The 20936-nt window shown below is 40.8% G+C and overlaps 1 protein-coding gene across 1 annotated transcript; it reads left to right on the plus strand.

The window, feature by feature from the left end:
* The first annotated feature begins 662 nt into the window (after positions 1-662).
* NNMT (nicotinamide N-methyltransferase) lies at positions 663-20548 on the plus strand. Its single transcript, XM_021671152.2, has 3 exons — positions 663-976; positions 2216-2423; positions 17190-20548. The coding sequence occupies exons 1-3, from the start codon at positions 823-825 to the stop codon at positions 17620-17622; spliced, it is 795 nt and encodes a 264-aa protein (XP_021526827.2). The 5' UTR covers positions 663-822; the 3' UTR covers positions 17623-20548.
* The last annotated feature ends 388 nt before the right edge of the window (positions 20549-20936 follow it).

Consider the following 20936-nt stretch of genomic DNA (forward strand, 5'->3'; position numbering starts at 1 on the left):
GATTTAAAGAATTCTTAAAGGAAGTAAGGTTAACTTTGAAAGAACTGTCAGGATTTGGATTGACTGAAAGGAGTGGAGAGGCTTAGGGAGGAGGTAATTGCCAGACACTGGGTCATGGCAGTGGTGGGTAAAGCTGCAGATGCCTAGGGCAGGGATGGAGAGGGGCTCTGAGCATGAGGAGAGGATTTCAGGATGGCTGGCTGGACTAGACTTTACAGGAAGCCTTATCCAGATTTTTAAAATTACTCTTTCCAGACTTCATCTGAGATTCCTTTAACCAACATTCCTTAGCCCTGAATACATTTCCTATCCTCATCCTTTCCCCCTTTTTTTCTTTCTTTTACTTGTTTAAGTTTAAACTATTCTTTGTGAGTCCTTTTCCTGGGGAAATCATGGCAAGAATGAGAAGAAAGATGGTGCTTTTTAGGAGATAGCCTGTCTCTGAACGTTGAGGTCCTATGCATTAAATATTTTCCTGATGAGCCCAAGTGTTCCCTCTGGTCTACACCCCTGGCAGCTGACCTTCACCCCTTGGCCAAGCATTGTTTACAGCTCATAGCCCTCCCTTTACCACATCCTCACCACTGTTGACCTAGGCTCCATCTCTGGGAATTTCATCACTTCCCAGAACAGCCAGAACATTTGCGGTCTATTTCTCTGTTAGTGTTTAACCAAACATCTGTTCTAAAGGATGGGCTGAACTGATGGAAGGAAGACTGATAGCCTGAGACTCAGGAAAACAACTTCTGCAGGGCGACTCCCTGGCTTCTGGAGGAGAGAGAGAAAGAGGGCAGTGGTCCAGTGGCACAGAAGTGAGACACAATGGAATCAGGCTTCACCTCCAAGGACACTTATTTAAGCCATTTTAACCCTCGGGATTACCTAGAAAAATATTACAAGTTTGGGTCTAGGTACTCTGCAGAAAGCCAGATTCTTAAGCACCTTCTGAAAAATCTTTTCAAGATATTCTACCTAGGTAAGTCTCTTGTCTGCATGTCTCCCCACTAATGTGAGTCATATAGACAGAGTCTCATGGCAGGACTGGGTTTTGTGTCGATCATTGTTGCTTCACAGCCCTTTTGACACCACCCATTTATTTAACTAGGACAAAAACTAATATTGGTATAGGGATTCCACCATTTACAAAGTGCTTTTGTATCCACTGTCTCACTTGGTCATGCAAAAGGAAACCAGAGAGCCAGAGTGCTGTCCTGAGTCTACCTTGATTTGCTAGGTGGCTTTTAGCCTCAAAGGGCCACTTAAATGGAAATTCTAAAACAGTGCCTATTCTGATCCTAATTCAAGGGAATGCTGTGAATATGCATGAGATAAAGACCTTCCAATATAGGAAGAACCAGGTGCTTTTTGAAGAATGACATTATATAAAGTCAATTTTTTAAAAATTAACTTTCTTTGAATATATTGCTTAATAGTTTTTACACTCCCTCTGTAATAGCCTTTCTGGATCTGGTGTTCAGTCTGTATACCAGATGTAGATCTTTTTACCTTCTCCTAGACCTTAAAATTCCTGGCAATATGGCTTCACCCTGGAAAAGATTTTTTTTTCTCTCTTTGACTTTTCATTTTATTAATGTTTGAGGTTTTATAAACTGATGGGCTTTAATTCCAGTGAGACATTTTTAGTGTTTTTGATATTTATATTTTCTTTGTCACTATGATGTAAATTACAGGGATTTTTGAAAAATGTGTGGTTTTTTTTAATGGAGATGTGGGTCTCACGTTGTTGCCCAGGCTGCCAGGCTGGATGGAATGCAGTAGTGTGATCACAGCTTAGCACAGTCTCAAACTCCTGGACTCAGGGGATCCTTCTTCGTCAGCCTCTTCAATAACTAGGAATTCAGGTGCATGCCATCATGCCAAGCTAATTTTTAGGTTTTTTTTTTTTTTTCCTGTAGAGATGAGGTCTCTTTAGGTTTTTTGTAGAGACCAGGTGTTGTCCAGGCTGGTCTCATCCTCCAGGCCTTGGGTGATCCTCCTGCCTTGGCCTTCCACAGTGCTGGGACTATAGGCATGAACCACTGTGCCTGGCCTGGAAAAGATGTTTTAATAACACATTTTGAGGGAAAAGTTGTGAACAGTAGTGATCTGTCTTTGAGGATCGCCAGCACAATCCCAGGGAAGACAATATACATTTGACTCTGCTGACTGCCATGAGATGCGTGACCTCTCTTCTTTGTTCCTTCCTCTAACCCAGACGGTGTGAAAGGAGACCTGCTGATTGACATCGGCTCTGGCCCCACCATCTATCAGCTCCTCTCTGCTTGTGAATCCTTTAAGGAGATCATTGTCACTGACTACTCAGACCAGAACCTGCAGGAGCTGGAGAAGTGGCTGAAGAAAGAGCCAGAGGCCTTCGACTGGTCCCCAGTGGTGACCTATGTGTGTGATCTTGAAGGGAACAGGTAGAGAAACTGGTGTCTACTTCTTGGCTTGCGAAGGTACCTGAGTGACAGTTGGCAAGCAACAGAAAGATTGGGACCAAAGAGAAATTCAAATAGAGAATGAATGTTAAGGAGAGAGCAAGAGCAAGAGAGATGAGATAGGTCCATGTGTGTGCGTGTTTGTAAATTTGTGTATGTGCACGTGTGTGTATGCACCAGAATTACAGAAGACACAGGGAGAGGGATGAAGAAATGGATCCTGAGCAAAGAGGAGTAAACCCTAAAACTTTCCAGGCCTGTGGGGACAAGAGCAGTGTTCAGTCAAGTACCTTGGGACCTAGGTTTAGGACAATAGCAAGTAAAAAGCTAACTCAGCTCTCACCAGCAGCTTTTGGACGTCAGAGCTTGTCCCTCGCCTCACTGCCGGTCCATTGTAGCCATCCAAGCCTATAGAACTTGGCAGTGAGTGTGGCTAATGCTCACACCACCAGATACAACCAAAAGCTGACTAGGTTTTTAAACTGAGGTAAGCAACATAAAAAAAAAATTTGAAAAGAATTTATTAATCACCATCCATAAAAGTAGAGTTTATATACTCACAACTAATGGTCAAGATCTTACACTACCATATCTACAAGTAAATTTATGCAAATGAATCTCATTTGTTCATGCACATTTTAATTTCTTCCAACATGGGAAATTTGCAATAGCCTATTAACCAGAGGTAGCCACGTCTGCAATTTTCCTCCTATGTTCTGAAAATGTGAATTACATTGGATGATTTTGGATGTTTCACCAAGGTGGCATAAACTGCTTGGCCATAAAATATTCTTTTTATGTATTGCTGAATGTGGTTTTCTAATATTCTGTTAAGAATTTTTGCATCAATATTTATGAGGGATATTGAGCTATAATTTTCTTCTAATGTGTTTCACAAATTTTGATATCAGCATGATGCTGGAGTCACAAAATGAGTTGGGGGTGATTTCTCCTATTTTCTGAAAGAGTTTGAGTATTATTAGTATAATTTCCTTCTTAAACAATTGATAGCATTCACCAGTGAAGCCAGGTGAATCTGAAAGTTTTGTGTGAGAGAAGACTTTAAAAACAGTATGTCTTTAATGGTTACTCGGATTTTCTGTTCCTTCTTTTGTGTGTTTTGATAAGGTATTTTTCAAGAAGTTTGTCCTTTTCATCTTGGTTGTCAACTTTATTGGCTTTTTTTTTTTTAACAATATCCTTTTAATACCTTGTTATGTCTGTGGGATCTGTAGTGATCTCTCCTCTTTTATTCTTGATATTGGTAATTTGTCTTGTTTTCTTTCTTTTGTCTTGATCAACCTTGCTATAGATTGATCATTTTATTAATCTTTTCCAAGAACCAACTTTTAGTTCTGTTCATTTTTCTCTATTGTCTGTCCATTTTCTATTTCATTGGTTTCTGCTGTTACTTTTGATAATTTTCTTTTTCTGCTTACTTTGATTTTCATTCTTTTCTAGTTTTTTTTTTTTCTAGCTTTCTAAAATTTCTTGTTTTTAATTTTTCTAGGTTCTCAAGCTGGAAACTTACACTATTTATTTCACATATCTCTTTCTTCTAATGTAGGCATTTAATGCTGCACATTTCCTTTAGCACTGTTTTAACTGCATCCCATGATTTTTGTATATGGTATTTTTACCATTATCCAATTCAGCATACTGTCACATTTCCTTTGTCATTTCTTTTTTTAACCATGAATTATTTTGAATTATATAGCTTAATTTCCAAAGTATTAGGATTTTTCTAGATATCTTATTGTTGTTGCTTTCAAATTAAATTTTGTTGTAATGAGATATTTATTTTGTGACTCTGCATATGGTCTATCTCAGTGAATGTTGTATGTGCTTTCTACATTGAAAAGAGTGTATATTGTTCAGTTGTAGGTGTAACTCCTATAAATATCAATTAAGTCAGGTAGGTTTGATAGTATTGTTCAAATTTTCTACATCCTTACTGACTTTTTATTTACTTTCTCTGTCGATTACTGAGAGAGAAGTGTTAATGTCTCAAACTATGATTGCTGATTTATCCTTTGCTCTCTATAGTTCTGTCAACATTTGCTTTATGCATTTTGACACTAGTTTTTAGCTCTGTAATACACGTTTTTAGGATTATGTCTTATTGATGAACTGACCATTTTACCATTGTAAAATATTTCCCTTTATTTCCAGTAATGAGTTTGTTTTGAAGTCTACTTTTTTTTGATATTAATATAGCCACATCAGCCTTCCTGTGCTTGGTGTTTTGCATGGTGTGGTGGGCAGCATCTAAGATGGCCCCCAATAATCCTTATGTCAGTATTTTCACCTTTGTGTAATCTCCTTCCCTAGAATATCCACTAGAATTAGTGATTCAATATTGACAAATTTGGTAGAATGCAGTATAGTGATGAGACATCAATTTTAATATTAAATTAAAAAGAACAATTCTATATTAAATTAAAAAGCACCACTACACACCTATTAGAATGGCCAGAATCCAGAAGACTGACAACACCAAATGCTGATGAGGCTGTGGAGTAACAGGAACTCTTATTTATTGTTTGTGGGAATTAAAAATGATGTAGCCACTTTGGAAGACAGTTTGACTATTCTTTGCAAAACCATTCAATCTAGCAGCTGCACTCCTTGATATGTACCCCAAAAAGTCAAAAACTTATGTCCACACAAAAAGCTGCACACGGATGTTTATAGTAGCTATATTCATAATCACAAAAAATTGGAAGCAACCGAGACGTCATTCAGTAAGTGAATGAAGAAATAAACTGTGGTACATTTAGACAATGAAATAATATTCAGTGCTAAAAAGAAATGAGCTATCAGGCCATGAAAAGACATGGAGGAAATGTAAATACAATTACTAATTGAAAGAAGCCAATCTTAAAAGGCTAATGTGTACGATTCTGACTATATGACATTCTGGAAAATGCAAAAGTAGGGAAGCAGTAAAGAAAATCAGTGGTAGCTAGGGGTCAGGGAAAGAAGGCATAAATAGGGGGAATACAGAAGATTTTTCAGGGCAGTGAGACTACTCTGTATGATACTATAAAGGTGGGCACATGTTGTTATACATTTGTCCAAATCCATAAAATGTACAGTACCAAGAATGAATCTTAATGTACACTATAAATTTGGGTGATAATGGTATGCCAATGTAGGCCTTCTGCTTGGTTTTGCAGTGAACCTAATATTGCTGTAAAAAGTAAAATCAATTTTTAAACAACAGCTTTTTATTGGGTATTCTCTCTCTATCTCACTCTCCTGTCCTGGGGAGTGAGCTTGGAACCAAACTTCCCCAGGTGAACCACAAAAACAGTAAAATAAATGTTTGCCATTTTTAGCTGCTAAATTTTGGGAATAATTTACCCTGCAGTGATATATAACTAATATACATGATATAGCTACATCTCTTTTTCTACCCTTCTGTTTTCAGACTATGTTTTCTCTTTTTAATCCAGACTGACAATTTCTGCCTCTAACTGGATTGTTTAGTCCATTTACATTTAATTACTAATATTACAAGGTTGAGTTTAAATCTACCGTCTTGGTACGTGTTTTCTATCTGTCCCATCTGATTACTGCTCACCTGTGTCTTTCTTCATTTCCCCTTGGTGAATGCAGTAATTTTTAGTATTCCATTTAGTATAACTGTACATATTTTTAGTATTTCTTTTTTATCTCCTCTATTAACCTCTTCTGTGTCTTGTGTGAGTCTCTGTGGTTTTTCTAGAAATTGAAATAGACATCCTTGACATATCTGTTGTCTCATGAACAATGTAAGATATTCCAACAGTGTAATTTCCTTAACTGACTTTCCTGGCCCTTATGCTCTTGTCATATATTTTATTTCTATGTATAACACTATAATACATATATTGATATTAGTTTTGGTTTAGTTAATAGTGCTTTTATTTTTATTGTTTAATTTTGATTTTAAAAATAAAATTTACCATCTTCATTATGTTTAAGTGTACAGTTGAATAGTGTTAAGTATATTCACATAAGTTAGTACAATGTTTTAAACAATGTATATAACAATATATATTAAACATAGGAATTTTGGACTGAATGTTTGTATCCTTCCCTCCCAATTCTATGTTGAAATCCTAAACCCCTGATGATGGTATTAAAAGGTCAGGACTTTGGGAGGTAATTAGGTCATGAAGGTGGAGACTTCATGCATAGAATGAGTGCCCTTTTAAAAGGAACCCCAGAGAGCTCTCTAGCGCTCCTTCTGCCATGTAAAGCTACAATGAGAGGTCAGGTCTGTGGTCCAGAAGAGTCCTCATCAGGCCCTGACAGGCTGGCAGCCTAATCTCAGACTTCTAGCCTTTAGAACTGTGGGAAATAATTTATGTTGTTTATAAGCCACCCAGTCTATGGTATTCTGTTACAGGAGCCTAAACTAAGTAAGGCTATATTATGCATATATGTAAGATCTTTCATATTTACACACATCTTTCTTGTCTAGTGTTTTTCATTCCTTTCCCAAGATGTATTCTTCTGTTTGGCATCATGTTCCTTCACCCAAAGAACTTCTTTTAGTAATACTTATAATGTAGGTCTGCTGGAGACAAATTCTCTTAACTTATTAAGTCGGGTAAAAAATTAGTAATTGTTTTCTTCCCTGCTGACTTGAGGAATTTAATAATTTTTGATATCAAAAGTCCCCTGGCATCTATCTTCCCAGTACTTATTATTGAAATCTGAGATTTTAAATTTCACATATTGTAATTTAAAGTATTATTTTCTTTCAAGATCAGTTTGGACATTTGCTTTGGGTTTGTAATCAAATTTATAATTATTTAGGCCTATTTTGTGTTTATTTTATACAATTTTTCTAGACATTGAGTTTTAAATTTTGATTCATCTGTCAACTGAATAGATCATCAAATACGAACACATAGTGATGTGTTTCCTAAGTCCAGGCATATATGAGAATGGATTTTGTCACCGTTGTACATAATGAAATTATAAAATTGTTGAAATATTGCCCCATTTTTTCTGACATTTAGTAAGAAGTTGAGAGAGGCTAGTCTACTTTTTTTTTTTTTTTTTTTTTTGAGACAGGGTCTTGTTCTGTCACCCACACTGGAGTGCAGTAGTGAGATCTCACTGTAGCCTTGACCTCCTGGGCTCAGGTGATTCTCCCACCTCAGCCTACTGAGTAGCTGGGACTACAGGTGCACGCTGCCATGCCTGGCTAATTTTTTGTAGAGATGGGACTTTTGCCCTGTTGCCCAGGCTGGTGAGAGAGCCTATTTTCATATGCCATTTTACATTTTAATCTGTAAACCCCTTACCGAGAATTTTATGTTGGCTATAGCCTTCAAGGTGGAGATATATTCTTCAATATAAAAGTAATTTCATATACCTTCTTTTCTATTGACTCTGTGATTCCACAGAATGAAATTGATATTAAGTAAAAAAAATTGCAGCTATGACAATTTGGATAATATCTAAAATTGTTAAGTAAATAAGGAAATTCCTAGGATTTGTAGACTCTCAGGGAAACTATGTAAAAAAAAAAAAAAGTCTTCAGTCATTGTTAGACAACACACCTTTCCAAAGTCCAAATCATCTGTCAAGAAGGCTTTTGAAACTTTGTTCTCACTTTCTCTATCCATCACAGGCCTTTCCATCTCATTCAAAAATAAACCCTTACAATCTAGCAGGATAGTAAAAGCATTACTTATCTCACACCTGAATCATCAGCTTGGAACCACGGGCTCTTGAGACACTGTCCCTTCCCAATCACTTTGTTGGAATGAGGAATTGTATTTTTGACAGTAAATTTCTGTGTTCTTACCCTTATCCTTGTGCTAGATCCTGTGGCTTTAACTATTTTGAGAATGATAGTGATCCTATGCAACTAATGTCTTTCCTACATCTTGAAGTAGCTTTATTAACCTACAACCTATTTCCTTCAAGACGATTTCTTCTTTATCTGAAGCTTTTTCTTTTTTTTTTTTTTTGAGGCAGAGTTTCGCTCTTGTTACCCAGCCTGAAGTGCAATGGCGCGATCTCGGCTCACCGCAACCTCCGCCTCCTGGGTTCAGGCAATTATCCTGCCTCAGCCTCCTGAGTAGCTGGGAGTACAGCCATGCGCCACCATGCCCAGCTAATTTTTTGTATTTTTAGTAGAGATGGGGTTTCACCATGTTGACCAGGATGGTCTCAATCTCTTGACCTTGTGATCCACCCGCCTTGGCTTCCCAAAGTGCTGGGATTACAGGTGTGAGCCACTGCGCCCAGCCCTTATCTGAAGGTTTTTCTTGTGCTGAAGGCTGCCAAAGACATATGAACTGTCTCCTGTCCCTCTACCTCTGTATTTAAATACCACTCATTTTAAATTAGCTGGCCTCAGTGGTGCACACCCGTATTCCCAGCTACTGGGGAGGCTGAGGAGAGAGGATCACTTGAGGCTGAGAGATCGAGACTGCAGTGAGCTGTGGTCACATTCCAGACTGAGTGGCAGAGTGACACTGGCTTAAAAATAATAATATGAGAGAGAGATCCAAGATGGCTGATCACTAGCAGCTCAGGATCATAGCTCCCAGTGAAAGCGCAGAGAACGAGAGGACGCCACACTTTCAGATGAATTTTTGTTGCTCATGGACCAAGAGATTCCCAGCGGAGGAGCCCCACGGGTCGCCAGGGCGACTCTTGTGGCCGATGCGGCAGTTTTGCTGGTGCCTCAGCGCAGCAGTTCTTGGTGCAGAGTCCAGAGATTCCCATGCAGAAAAGCACCATCAATCTTAACACCGCTGTTTTGGCTGGTGCAGTGGATTGCTCAGATTTCGGCGCTGGGAATCAACAAGTTGGACGTCCGCTCAGAGACCTAGTTAGAAAGTCGGTAATTACAAAGACGACAGAGGGATAAATATATAATGAAGGGAAGAAACCAGCCTAAAAAGGCAGAGAATACTCAAAATCAGAATGCCTCTCCCTCTACAGGGGATTGCAATTCCTCATCAGCAACGGAACAAGGCTTAATGGAGAACGAGTGTGTTCCATTATCAGAAGCAGGTTTCAAAAGGTGGGTGATAAGAAACTTCTGTGAATTAACAGAACTTGTTCTAACCCAATGCAAAGAAACTAAGAACCTTGAAAAAAGGTTTGACGAAATGCTAACGAGAATGGACAATTTAGAGAGGAATATAAGTGAATTGATGGGGCTGAAAAACACAACACAAGAACTTCACGAAGTATGCACAAGTTTAAACAGTCGAATTGATCAAGCAGAAGAAAGGATATCAGAAGTCGAGGACCAGCTCAATGAAATGAAATGAGAAGATAAGATTGCAGAAAAAAAGGATAAAAAGGAATGAGCAAAGTCTCCAGGAAATATGGGACTATGTGAAAAGACCTAATTTACGTTTGATAGGTGTACCTGAATGTGACGAAGAGAATGAATCCAAGTTGGAAAATACTCTTCAGGATATCATTCAGGAAAACTTTCCCAACCTAGCAAGGCAGGGTAATATTCAACTCCAGGTAATACAGAGAACACCACAAAGATATTCTTCAAGAAGACCAACTCCAAGGCACATAATCGCCAGATTTATTAGGGTTGAAATGGAGGAGAAAATACTAAGGGCAGCCAGAGAGAAAGGTCAGGTTACCCATAAAGGGAAACCTGTCAGACTCACAGCAGATCTCTCAGCAGAAACCCTACAAGTCAGAAAAGAGTGGGGACCAATATTTAACATCCTTAAAGAAAAGAACTTTCAACCCAGAATTTCATATCCAGCCAAACTAAGCTTTACAAGCGAAGAAAAATTAAATCTTTTGTGAACAAGCAAGTACTTAGAGATTTCACCACCACCAGGCCTGCTTTACAAGAGCTTCTGAAAGAAGCACTATACATATAAAGGAACAACCAATATCAGCCTTTCCAAAAATATATCAAAAAGCAAAGAGCATCAACACAATGAAAAATTTACACCAACTAATGGGCAAAACAGCCAGCTAGCATCAAATGGCAGTATTAAACTCATATATATTCAAATTGGACAAAAAGCCAAAACCCATCGGTATGCTGCATCCAGATCCATCTCACATGCAACAATACACAAAGACTCAAAACAAAGGGATGGGGGAAGACTTACCAACCAAACAGAGAGTAAAAATAAACAAATAAATAAAAAGTAGGAGATGCAATTTTCGCCTCTGATAAAATAGACTTTAAAGCAACAAAGATCAAAAGAGGCAAAGAAGGACATTGCATAATGGCAAAAGGATCAATGTAACAAGAAGAGCTAATGATTCTATAGATCAACGAGACAGAAAATTAACAAGGACATCCAGGACTTGAACTCAGACCCGGAACAAGTAAATTTAATAAACATTTATAGAACTCTCCACTTTAAATACACAAAACACACATTACCACCTCACACCTATTCCAAAAGAGACTACATAATTGGAAGTAATTCACTCCTCAGTAATCATATAGCATTTCGTAGGTTTAAATGAAATATTGGTTGGCTGCTTGTTTGTTATGTTCTTCCCTTATTCTTCCTGTCTACATCACTAAGTATAATTATTGGTATAAAAGAGATTTTCAATACTCATTTCTAAAATGCATTCTAGCCTGGGCAAGAAAGCAATACTCCCATTCTCTCTCTCTCTTTCTCTTTCTTTTTCTTCCTCTTCTTCATTCTTTTTTTTCTTTCTTTCTTCCAAAAAAAAAAAATATATATATATATAATAAAACTAAATTAAAATAAATACCCCTCATTTTTACAACTATCCAAAAGCTAGTAAGAAAGTCAAACACTGAGATACAACTACTCAAGCTTCTACTATGAACAGAGGAAAATGAGCTCTTTCCTTAAGAAATTGTAGAGGCTGCATTAATTAAGCTATGGTTCCTGGACCTCGGAATGCATAGCTTAGGTTGTGGTCCCTGGGCTAGCACTTTGGACAACACATGGGAGCTTTTAGAAATGCAGGCTCTGAGTCCCCACTAGCGACCTACAGAATGAAAACCTTCACTGTAAGATCTGTAAGTATGGAATGCACATTCCAGTTAGAGAAACACTGGTGTCTGGAGGAGGACTTCCCTCCAGGTATGCCCGGGCACACACAGGTGGGTGGGGATCAGTTGCAGGTATGCTGTCCAGGCTATTTTCCTTGGCCCTCTGGACAGCCAGGTGGGGCCCGGAGTGGGTGGAGCGCCTCCTGGTCGCCTCCGTAGAGAACGGCTCCTCCTCTTAACCTCAGCGTACCTGACAGAAGAAAGCTCGAATCCCTGTCAGTTCTCTTAGGTAAATGCTCTCTGTGCAAAGACCTCTATATCTATTTAAAAAGATGTTTGTATGTTGTCCAAAAATAGACACGGTTGTGCCAAATGTGTTCCACAAACTAGTGAACCACATCTATTCCGAGAATCTCGGACTTTCACGGCTTGCAAAAGGATATTGATAGGCTTTTTTAAAACCAGGATCTTGATGGCCACGATGATGTTTCAGCGATGCCTAGGAAACATTCCTGCCTTTACAAGGACGCCGCTCTTAAATAGGTGCTCTCGCCACCTTATCTCCCTGGGAAAATTCACAGGGCAGGTTGAGAAACCTTCAGCTAGCCTTTCCTCAGTTGTAAACATTTCTTCTCACAGGTCTCAGAGCACCTCAAACTCAGTGTGTCCAAAACAGAGCTACGATCTGCTCCAGATCTGCTTTATTTCTGGTATTCTTAGTTCCTTGAATGGCGCCATCATATAATAAATTGACAAGCCAGAACCTGGAAGTCAGTCTTGTCCTCTCCTTCTCTGTCATGTTCCAAGTCTAACTTAACATCAAGTTCTTATTTTACTTCCTGACTTCCTCTCTAACCCGCTTCTTCCCGTGTTTACCATTGCCTGGTCCCAGCTACCCTTGTCTCCTTCCTGAGTGGTCTCCCACCTGCATTCTTGCCCCTCCACTCAATTCTCTGCCCTGCAGCCCAAGTGACCCTCTCGAAATGTAAATCTAATTATGTCACTCTCCTCCTTAGTGCTTCCTAATGACTCTCCGGAGCTTTTGGAATGAAAAGCAAAATTCCTGTTGTGGTCCACAAAGCCCTGCCTAGTCTGGCGCCTGCCAACCTGTTTGCCTGCAACCCAGCCATGTTGGCACCCTCCTGTGTTTCCTCCCACCACGTGGCCTTTGCACTCGCGGTTTCCTCTTACTGGAATTTCCTCCGGCCCTCCCTGCTTCCTTCAGTCTGGTTAACTCCTACATATTTATCTTCTATATCTCCGCTTGCCCGACTCCTTTTTGGAGGAGGTTTTCCTGATTCTCTAGGTCATGGGAGCTCCCAACATTTCCCCATTAGTGCCATGCTCCTTTTCTTCCTTGTATTTGTCAGTTTTAATTTCCACTTCTGTGAGTGATCATTGGGTTAATGCTTTCTTCTACCACCCACCCGTCTGCAGTCTCCATGAGGTTAGAATCTGTTTCTCATTTGTTCATCCTTGTGTCCCCAGTGCCCAGCCCATTTCCTGCCACGTAATAGAGGTTCAAAACATATTTGGAAAATACACGAATACCCGCATTTTGCTTTTCAGACTCTTCCTCCTAGAATGTCATTCACCTGATTTGAGTATGGAGTGTGGTCTGTATCAAAGGTGCACCAATGAGTACTCCTTGCCTGTGCAAGCCTCGCAGTGACCTCCAAGCTTACTCAACCTTGATTTCCTTGACCTGTTTTGATGGTTCTTTCTCAAGAGAGCCTGCAGGAACTTCTGGGAATGAGGTTTGGGGGATGTGAGAACAATGAAAAACAGCTTGTTCAGGAGATTCTGATCCACTGCCTGCCTTGCTGAGACAGGGCAAGAGGAACCGCCTTTAAATCTCAGGATAGTTCACCTGGAATGTGGGAAGACATTCTCAGAAAGGGTTCTTCCGGGAGCCCTCCTCCTTATCCTGTCTCGCCTCCCTCCCTCCTTCCCCACACCCCTCAGGCCTTTATAGATGCGTATTTCCAGAGGACAGGGCTGCCTTTTTTTGCATATTGATTCATTTGAAAGGGTAGACCTTTAGAACTAAAGAAATGGCCACACCGCTGTTAGCTTTGTGCGAAACAGCATAGCCCTTTCCTGGTGTGTGTTTATTACCCACCCCATGAGCTAAACGTGAGGCAAAGTGGTAACTGGATGGGTCTCTGGTGAGTCCATTTCCCTGCCGTGCCCTGAGGTGTACGCAGGCTTTACACAGCTGCCTCGGCAACTGACTTCCCCAGTGTTTGCTGTGTGTCCAAGGACAAGCAGGGATCTACCACACTGGGTGTTTCTAGCAAATTTCCCTCTCAACTTGGCACATTCTCTGTGAGCTTTGGAGACCTCACAGGGTGACTCACAGTTTGGGAACAATTTACATCATCATCTGACTGGCAAGTTCTAGTTCTGTGGTAACTCAAGTGTTTCAAAAAGCTTAATACACAATAGGGCGCAGAGATTCATTCTGCTTCTGATGTAATCAAACACACATTTCCACAACGTTCCCAATATACAGGATCATCCAGAAACACACCCCCCAAAACACTATGTGGTCAGTACTCTACCTTTTGGTATACACTTTATTATTATTCCTATGTGCAGATAGCTTATTTCAGTTTCTCTGTTCTAGATTAATTTGTCTATTCAAATGCATGTTTCTCACACACTGCCACAGTGTCTTTTTTTATTGTTAAAGTGTTCCATCAAACCATCCATGTTGTATCAAGGCTGGGTGGTAGCTTTGTAACTAGTTTCCCACCTTTAGAATGACTGTCTGCTTTGTCCAGGACTGCAAGGGGGGACTCAGAATACGGGATTTTTCAGTGCTAAAACTAGAAAAGTCTGAGACAAATCAGGAAAAAGTTGTCACCCTATTATCATTTCTAGCCTTGATAAAGGAGTAGGTAGACCCAACCCAGGATAATTTTTGTTTTCTACATAGATAACAGTTTACCGATTGGTAGGAATTCCCTGAAATCAACACCTTGCTAAGCTTATCTCTCTCTCTCTTTTAATATAACAGCTTATTGAGATATAACTCACGTACCATATAATTAATGAAGCCATTTAAATTGTGAAAATCAGTGGCTTTTATTAGACTTTCAGAGTTGCACAACCTTCATCACAATCAATTTTACATTTTCATAATTCCCAAAAGAAACCCTGTACCCATTAGCAGTCACTCTTATTTCTCCCCAGACCCCTCAGCTCCTGGCAACCACTGTTCTGCTATCAGTCTCTGTAGCTTTGCCTTTTCTGGGCATTTCGTATAAATGGAATCATATGATATGCGGCCTTTCGGTTCTGCCTTCTTTCATTTAGCATGTGTCTTCAAGGTCCATCCATGTGGTAGCATGTGTCAGAATTTCATTTCTTTTTGTTGCCAAATAATATGCCATTGTATGTGTATGCCACATTTTATCTACCTATTCAGAAGTTGACAGAGAGTTGTACTGTTCGCACCCTTTAGCTATTTATAAACATTCATTACAAGCTTTTGTGTGGATATATGTTTTCATTTCTCTTGGGTGTACACCTAGACAGAATTCCTGGGTCATGTGGTAACTCTATATTTAATCTTTTAAGGAACTGCCAGACTGTTTTCCAAAGTAACTGGACTATTTTACATTGTCAGCAGCAGTGTATGTAGGTCTGGTTTCTGCACATTCTTGTCAGCACTTGGTATTATCTGGTTTTTTTTTTCATTATAGCCATCATAGTGATGTGAAGTGGTATCTCATGGTTTTGATTTGCCTTTGTCTGATGGTTGACAACGTTGAGCATCTTTTCATATGCTAATTGCTAAGCTTCTTAAACGGAAAATTATAGCAAGCATAAAACATATTTGCAAAGAACTGATTGTATGCACTAGGCTTAAGATTTTTAGTGAATATTTAAGATGCCCACGACTAGTTTCCACTCTCTCAAATCATTCTACTTGGAGACAAATCTTCAAGTTTTATTTATTTAAACCATTGACTTTTCCTCATGACCAAAAACGCTCCCAGTGAAAGTCTCCCTCACTTGCTGGAAGGCGGGGCCATCTCTGCTGTCTCTGCCAAGCTTTGATGCCCAAGTGGCCGTCTTCTCCTGGGGTCTGCCTCAGATGGTGGAGTGTGTGTTTCCTGATGGTGAGGTGGCTCTGCTCCACAATGCTTTGCTGGTTCACTCCTTCCAAGAGTTCAATAACCAGGGGTCACTCCTACTCTTAATACTGTGGGGCCTGGGTCCTTAACACACTCAACGTTGCTTCCCTTTTCTCACTTCTCTGATTTTCTGCTACTTCTTCCTCATTTTCCCGCCCCTCTCTCCAGTTTCTCTTGTGCACTCTATTTAATTTTGATCATTTGTTTGTTCCTTCCTTCCTCCTCTAACAAATTCAAATAGGATCCAAGCCACTCTATCCATCTCCTCTTCTTGCCTTCTCTTCTTTCTTTCTTTCATTAACTGATTTTCTTTCAAGAAACACCATTGGGCCAGGTGTGGTGGTGGCTCATGCCTACGATTCCAGAAGTTTGAGAGGCTGAGGCGGGAGGATCACTTGAGGCCAGAAGTTTGAGACCAGCTTGGGCAGCATAAGGAGACCCTGTCTCTATAAAACATAAAAAGCAACCGGGTGCGGTGGCTCATGTCTGTAATCCCAGCACTTTGGGAGGCCGAGGTGGGCAGATCACGAGGTCAGGAGATCGAGACCATCCTGGCCAACATGGTGAAACCCCATCTCTACTAAAAAATACAAAAATTAGCTAGGCTTGGTGGCGCGTGCCTGTAGGCCCAGCTACTCGGGAGGCTGAGGCAGGAGAATTGCTTGAACCCAGGAGGCGGAGATTGAGCCACTGCACTCCAGCCTAGCGCCTGGCGACAGAGCGAGACTGTCACAAAAAGAAAAACAAAAACAAAAACATGAAAAGCTAGCCTGGCGTGGTGGTGCATGCCTGTAATCCCAGTCCTTTGGGAGGCTGAAATGGGAGGATCCCTTGAGCATAGGAGTTTGAGGCTGCAGTGAGCTATTTTGGTGCCAATGTATTCCATCCCGTACAACAGAACAAGAAGCTGTCTCTAGAAACAAAACAAAACAACCCAAAACATGCCATTGATTTGGCAAAAAAGGGCAGGTCTCCTGGAAGTCTACCCAAAAAATGATCTCTGGCAGAAAACATACTATCTGCAATAGTTTTTGGAATCTGAGAATGGGAAATGTAGCTTTCTTCTCTCCAGGAATGCCCTGTTCACAGCTGTGGGATAGTGATCGATAGTTCCTAAAAATGTCTGTGGGTGACCTCACCAGTCTTATTGATCAGCAACTACTACAAAGATAATGTTTCAGCATTTGAAACCCTTTATTATTAGTACTTGCTGTGTATGGTTCAAGTAGCCGCTACCTTACGATTTGGCAGAGAGGACAAGTATAATAACAAATAGATACTAATAAATGAGCCAGTATAACATAAATGAGTACTATACTGTGCAGTGAAGGAAGAATAATTTCATGGAGGGAAGTCCATGGTAGAAGCAGGCTGCTAGGTAGTATTATTATCATTTTCACGTATTATTCACTGTATAAAGAGATTTCATGTAGCTCAGGGTAATATGGTCGCCTTCAAATGCCAAAATGGACTCTCAGTTCTTCTTTCTCTCCTTTCCTGATAGAGGTGGCCTTAAGGAAACACATCTGGGACAATACTGCCATTTTTAGCTTTGACTCAAGAGATCTGGTTCCCCATGACTGCAGTAGAAAACAATGATTGTGGGTTTGTGTTTTTCAGAGTCAAGGGTCCAGAGAAGGAAGAAAGGTTGAGGCAGGCGGTCAAGCAGGTGCTGAAGTGTGATGTGACTCAGAGTCAGCCGCTGGGGGCCGTCTCCCTCCCCCTGGCTGACTGCCTGCTCAGCACGCTGTGCCTGGATGCCGCCTGCCCGGACCTCCCCACCTATTGCAGGGCGCTCAGGAACCTCGGCAGCCTACTGAAGCCAGGTGGCTTCCTCGTGATCATGGATGCGCTGAAAAGCAGCTACTACATGATTGGCGAGCACAAGTTCTCCAGCCTCTCCCTGGGCCGGGAGACAGTAGAGGCTGCTGTGAAAGAGGCTGGCTACACGATCGAACAGTTTGAAGTGATCTCGCAAAGTTATTCTTCCACCATGGCCAACAATGAAGGACTTTTCTCCCTGGTGGGGAGGAAGTCGAGCAGATCCCCGTGATGCCTGTGATCTCAATTAAAGCAACTCCTTTGACCTGGCCAGTAGGCTTCAGTCCTTGGTTCGAACTGCCAAGTCATGTGCTGAGTAGAGGCTCAGTGGTTGGGGCCCAATGGTTCATCTAGGGTGGGACTGGAGAAGTCAGTCAGTCTACGAACAATCCATTGACCACTTACTCGGTGCTGCACACAAATGTTGGTGCTATGGGACCCAAAGATGAGCAATTGGTATTTCAGTCTTCATTGCTTGTGTTTACAAAAGAAGACTTCACTTCCCTAAACATCTAGTCATGGGGGCTCAAGCCCATACCTGACTACAGAGAAGTGTCTGCAGTTATTTACTACCAGTTTGCTAGCGGGTCTGCTGTCTCCTTCTCTCCCAGAAATGAATGGGCTTCTGCTATTCTTCAACTCTTGCCTTCTCTCTGGAGAGGCTACCAAACCCCAGCCTCTGCTGCTGTTCACGCTGCGCTGTGGGGATAGCTGTTTGCTAGACTCCACTCTGGCCCCAGGGGCCAGAGAACAGCTGTCCAGGTTTCTGTTCATCCCAGCAATTCAATTTTTTTTAAGCTACAAAGATCATTCCCTTTTCAAATTTAGACTCTGCCACTTATTAGCTGTTTCTCATTAGGCAAGTTATATAATCTTGCAGTGCCTCAGTTTCCTCATCTGTAAAATGAGATTAAAATAGTACTTTTTATTAAGAGAGTTAAAGTGAATTGTGGTCAGAAGTGGTGGCTTGTACCTGTAATCCCAGCACTTTGGGAGGCTGAGGCTGGCAGATTGCTTGAGCTCAGGAATTTGAGACCAGCCTGGGGAACACATGAAACCCTGTTTCTCCTAAAAATACAAAAAACTTAGCCAGGTGTGGCAGCACATACCTGTGGTCCCAGCTACTCAGGAGGCTGAGGCAGGAGGATGGCTTGAGCCCGGGAGGTGGAGGTTGCAATGAGCTGCGATCGTGCCACTGTGTTCCAGCCTGGTGACAGAGTGAGATGCTCTCTCAAAAAATAAAACAAGAAATAAATAATAAATAAAATAAATTAAAGTGAATTGCTACATGTAAAGGACCTAGAATATTGCATGGCACTTAATAAACATTCAGTAAATGTTAGTTATAATCATTATTATTATACACATCATCCTTGATATTAGTTGCCAAAACGGCTGAGAAAAGATGGCTTATTCTCCAAGCAGGAGAGAGGATTTCCGTTCTGGGCTGCAGGCACTGGACTCTGTACTGGCATTGCCTTTGAGAGAGGCTGTGATAAAACTCAGTTTCTATACCACATGCCGCAAATTCCTTTTTGATTTAAGAAATCTCTAGCAAACATTTATTTAGCACTGTCCAAGCATCTTTCTTTCATGCACCAGGCACAAGAATGAAAATGAAATGCCAGTGTCAACTGACTCAAGAGCCCTCGTCTTCATAGTCCTAGAAACACCCTAAGTGCCCCCAGGTCCTTCCAAGGGCAGTAGTGGACCTGCACCAGCAGTCCCCACCCAGAATCTCCACTGTTCAGGCTCTCCTGCTCAGGCTGTGATGCTGGAAAGGAGCCAACATGGCCTCTTTTGAGAAAGATACTGCCCATGCCTAACACTCTGCTTTAGATGCCTCAGAGCCATGCTGGTTTCCTCCCAGAGTGGTGAAAAACACTGTCCATTTATTCCAGGGATTGGTAAACTTTTCCTGTCAAGGCCCAGATAGTAAATATTTCTGGCTTTGTGGGTTATACAGTCTTAGTTGCAACTACTCAGCTCTGCAGTTGTAGCAGAAGCAGCTACAGACAGTATGTAAACAAATGTGTGTGTTTGTGTTTCAATAAAACTTTATTTATAAACACAGGTGGTTGGATAGACTAGGCCTGAGGGTTGTAGTTTGCAGACCCCCGATCTAGACCCTTATGTAGCCTTGTTTGTGCCTGAAGTTTACAGATGATCCCCTACTTATTTCTTTTCATTTTTATTTTACTTTTTTGAGATGGAGTCTCTGGAGCCCAGGCTGGAGTACAGTGGTGCGTTCTTGACTCACTGCAACTTCTGTGTTCCAGGTTCAAGTGATCCTCTCACCTCAGCCTCACAAGTAGCTGAGATTACAGATGTGTGCCACCATGCCCAGCTAATTTTTGTATTTTGTATTTTAGCCATGTTGGCCAGGCTGGCCTCAAACTCCTGACCTCAAGTGATCTGCCCACCTCAGCCTCCCAAAGTGCTGGGATTACAGGCATGAACCACTGTGTCCAAATTTCAAATTTCAACTTATGTTTGACTTACAATGTTTAGACTTTACGATGGTGCAAATGTTATGTGCATTCAGTAGAAATTGTACTTCAAATTTCAAATTTTGATCTTTTATTTTTATTGCTACAAAATTGGCTTTGTGTTTGATGATGTTGCCCAATTTTCAGCTAATGAAAGTGTTCTGAGCATATTTAAGGTAGGCTAGGCTAAATTATGATGTTTGATATATTAGGTGAATTAAATTTATGTTGGACTTAATGATATTTTCACCTATTGATAGGTTATTGGGATGTAACCTCATTGTCGGCCAAGGACCATCTGTATACATTTTCTTGTGAACAGTCTGATCAGTTTCTACTTGTAGAAGCTCAAGGCAAGTCCAACAGGCTGGACAGAAAACAGGCAGAATATGGTTTCCTCTGTGTTCCATCCCTGCTCTAACACTCTCTTTCTTGCTGAATCTCCCAATCAAAACTCCTCCTTTCTTTTCCAGTTCGAGGCAGTCAATAGATACAAACAGAAAATCAGAAAACAAGGGTGGTGGGGGATGGCAGATGAAGCGTTACCTACAATAATATTTCTCAAACTGCAAGTTGCCATTCACCAGTGTATCATAAAATCAATTTGCACCAAATCAACATTTAAAAAACTAATAGAAAATAAACTAGAAAACAGAATCTCAGATAATAGCACTGCATGTGGTATATTATTTTGGGAAATTTCATTTCCATTTTACAAACATGTCTTTCTATCTGCAATATTTGTTGCTGGATCATGATATAACACACATTTGTTATTCTAGTTTGTGATTCTTAAAACATTTGAAAGACACTGGGCTGCTCTCCGGGCTCTGGGACTCGTCTCTGATAACCAACATTTTTCTTTCACACAGAAATGAAAGACATAGCCCCTGTTCTTAAAGAACCGCGAGTCATGGGGAGAAATTGACACAGGGAGAAACTGACATGCAAACAGTTAAGATACAGCGAGACAAGGGCTCTGAGATGTGTAGGCGCAGGATGCTAACGGGGAGGATGGCCAAAAAGGTGGCATTTGCTCTGGGCCTTGCAGACTGAA

The sequence above is a fragment of the Aotus nancymaae genome, unplaced genomic scaffold (genome assembly GCF_030222135.1).
Source record: "Aotus nancymaae isolate 86718 unplaced genomic scaffold, 86718_ANA_hifiasm-v0.15.2.pri h1tg000012l, whole genome shotgun sequence".
Classification (NCBI taxonomy): domain Eukaryota; kingdom Metazoa; phylum Chordata; class Mammalia; order Primates; family Aotidae; genus Aotus; species Aotus nancymaae.

Coding starts and splice junctions, on each gene's coding strand:
- NNMT (XM_021671152.2), top strand. CDS start 823: ATGGAATCAGGCTTCACCTCCAAGGACACTTATTTAAGCCATTTTAAC. Junction 977..2,215: donor TTTCAAGATATTCTACCTAG/GTAAGTCTCTTG, acceptor CCTCTAACCCAG/ACGGTGTGAAAGGAGACCTG. Junction 2,424..17,189: donor TGTGATCTTGAAGGGAACAG/GTAGAGAAACTG, acceptor TGTGTTTTTCAG/AGTCAAGGGTCCAGAGAAGG.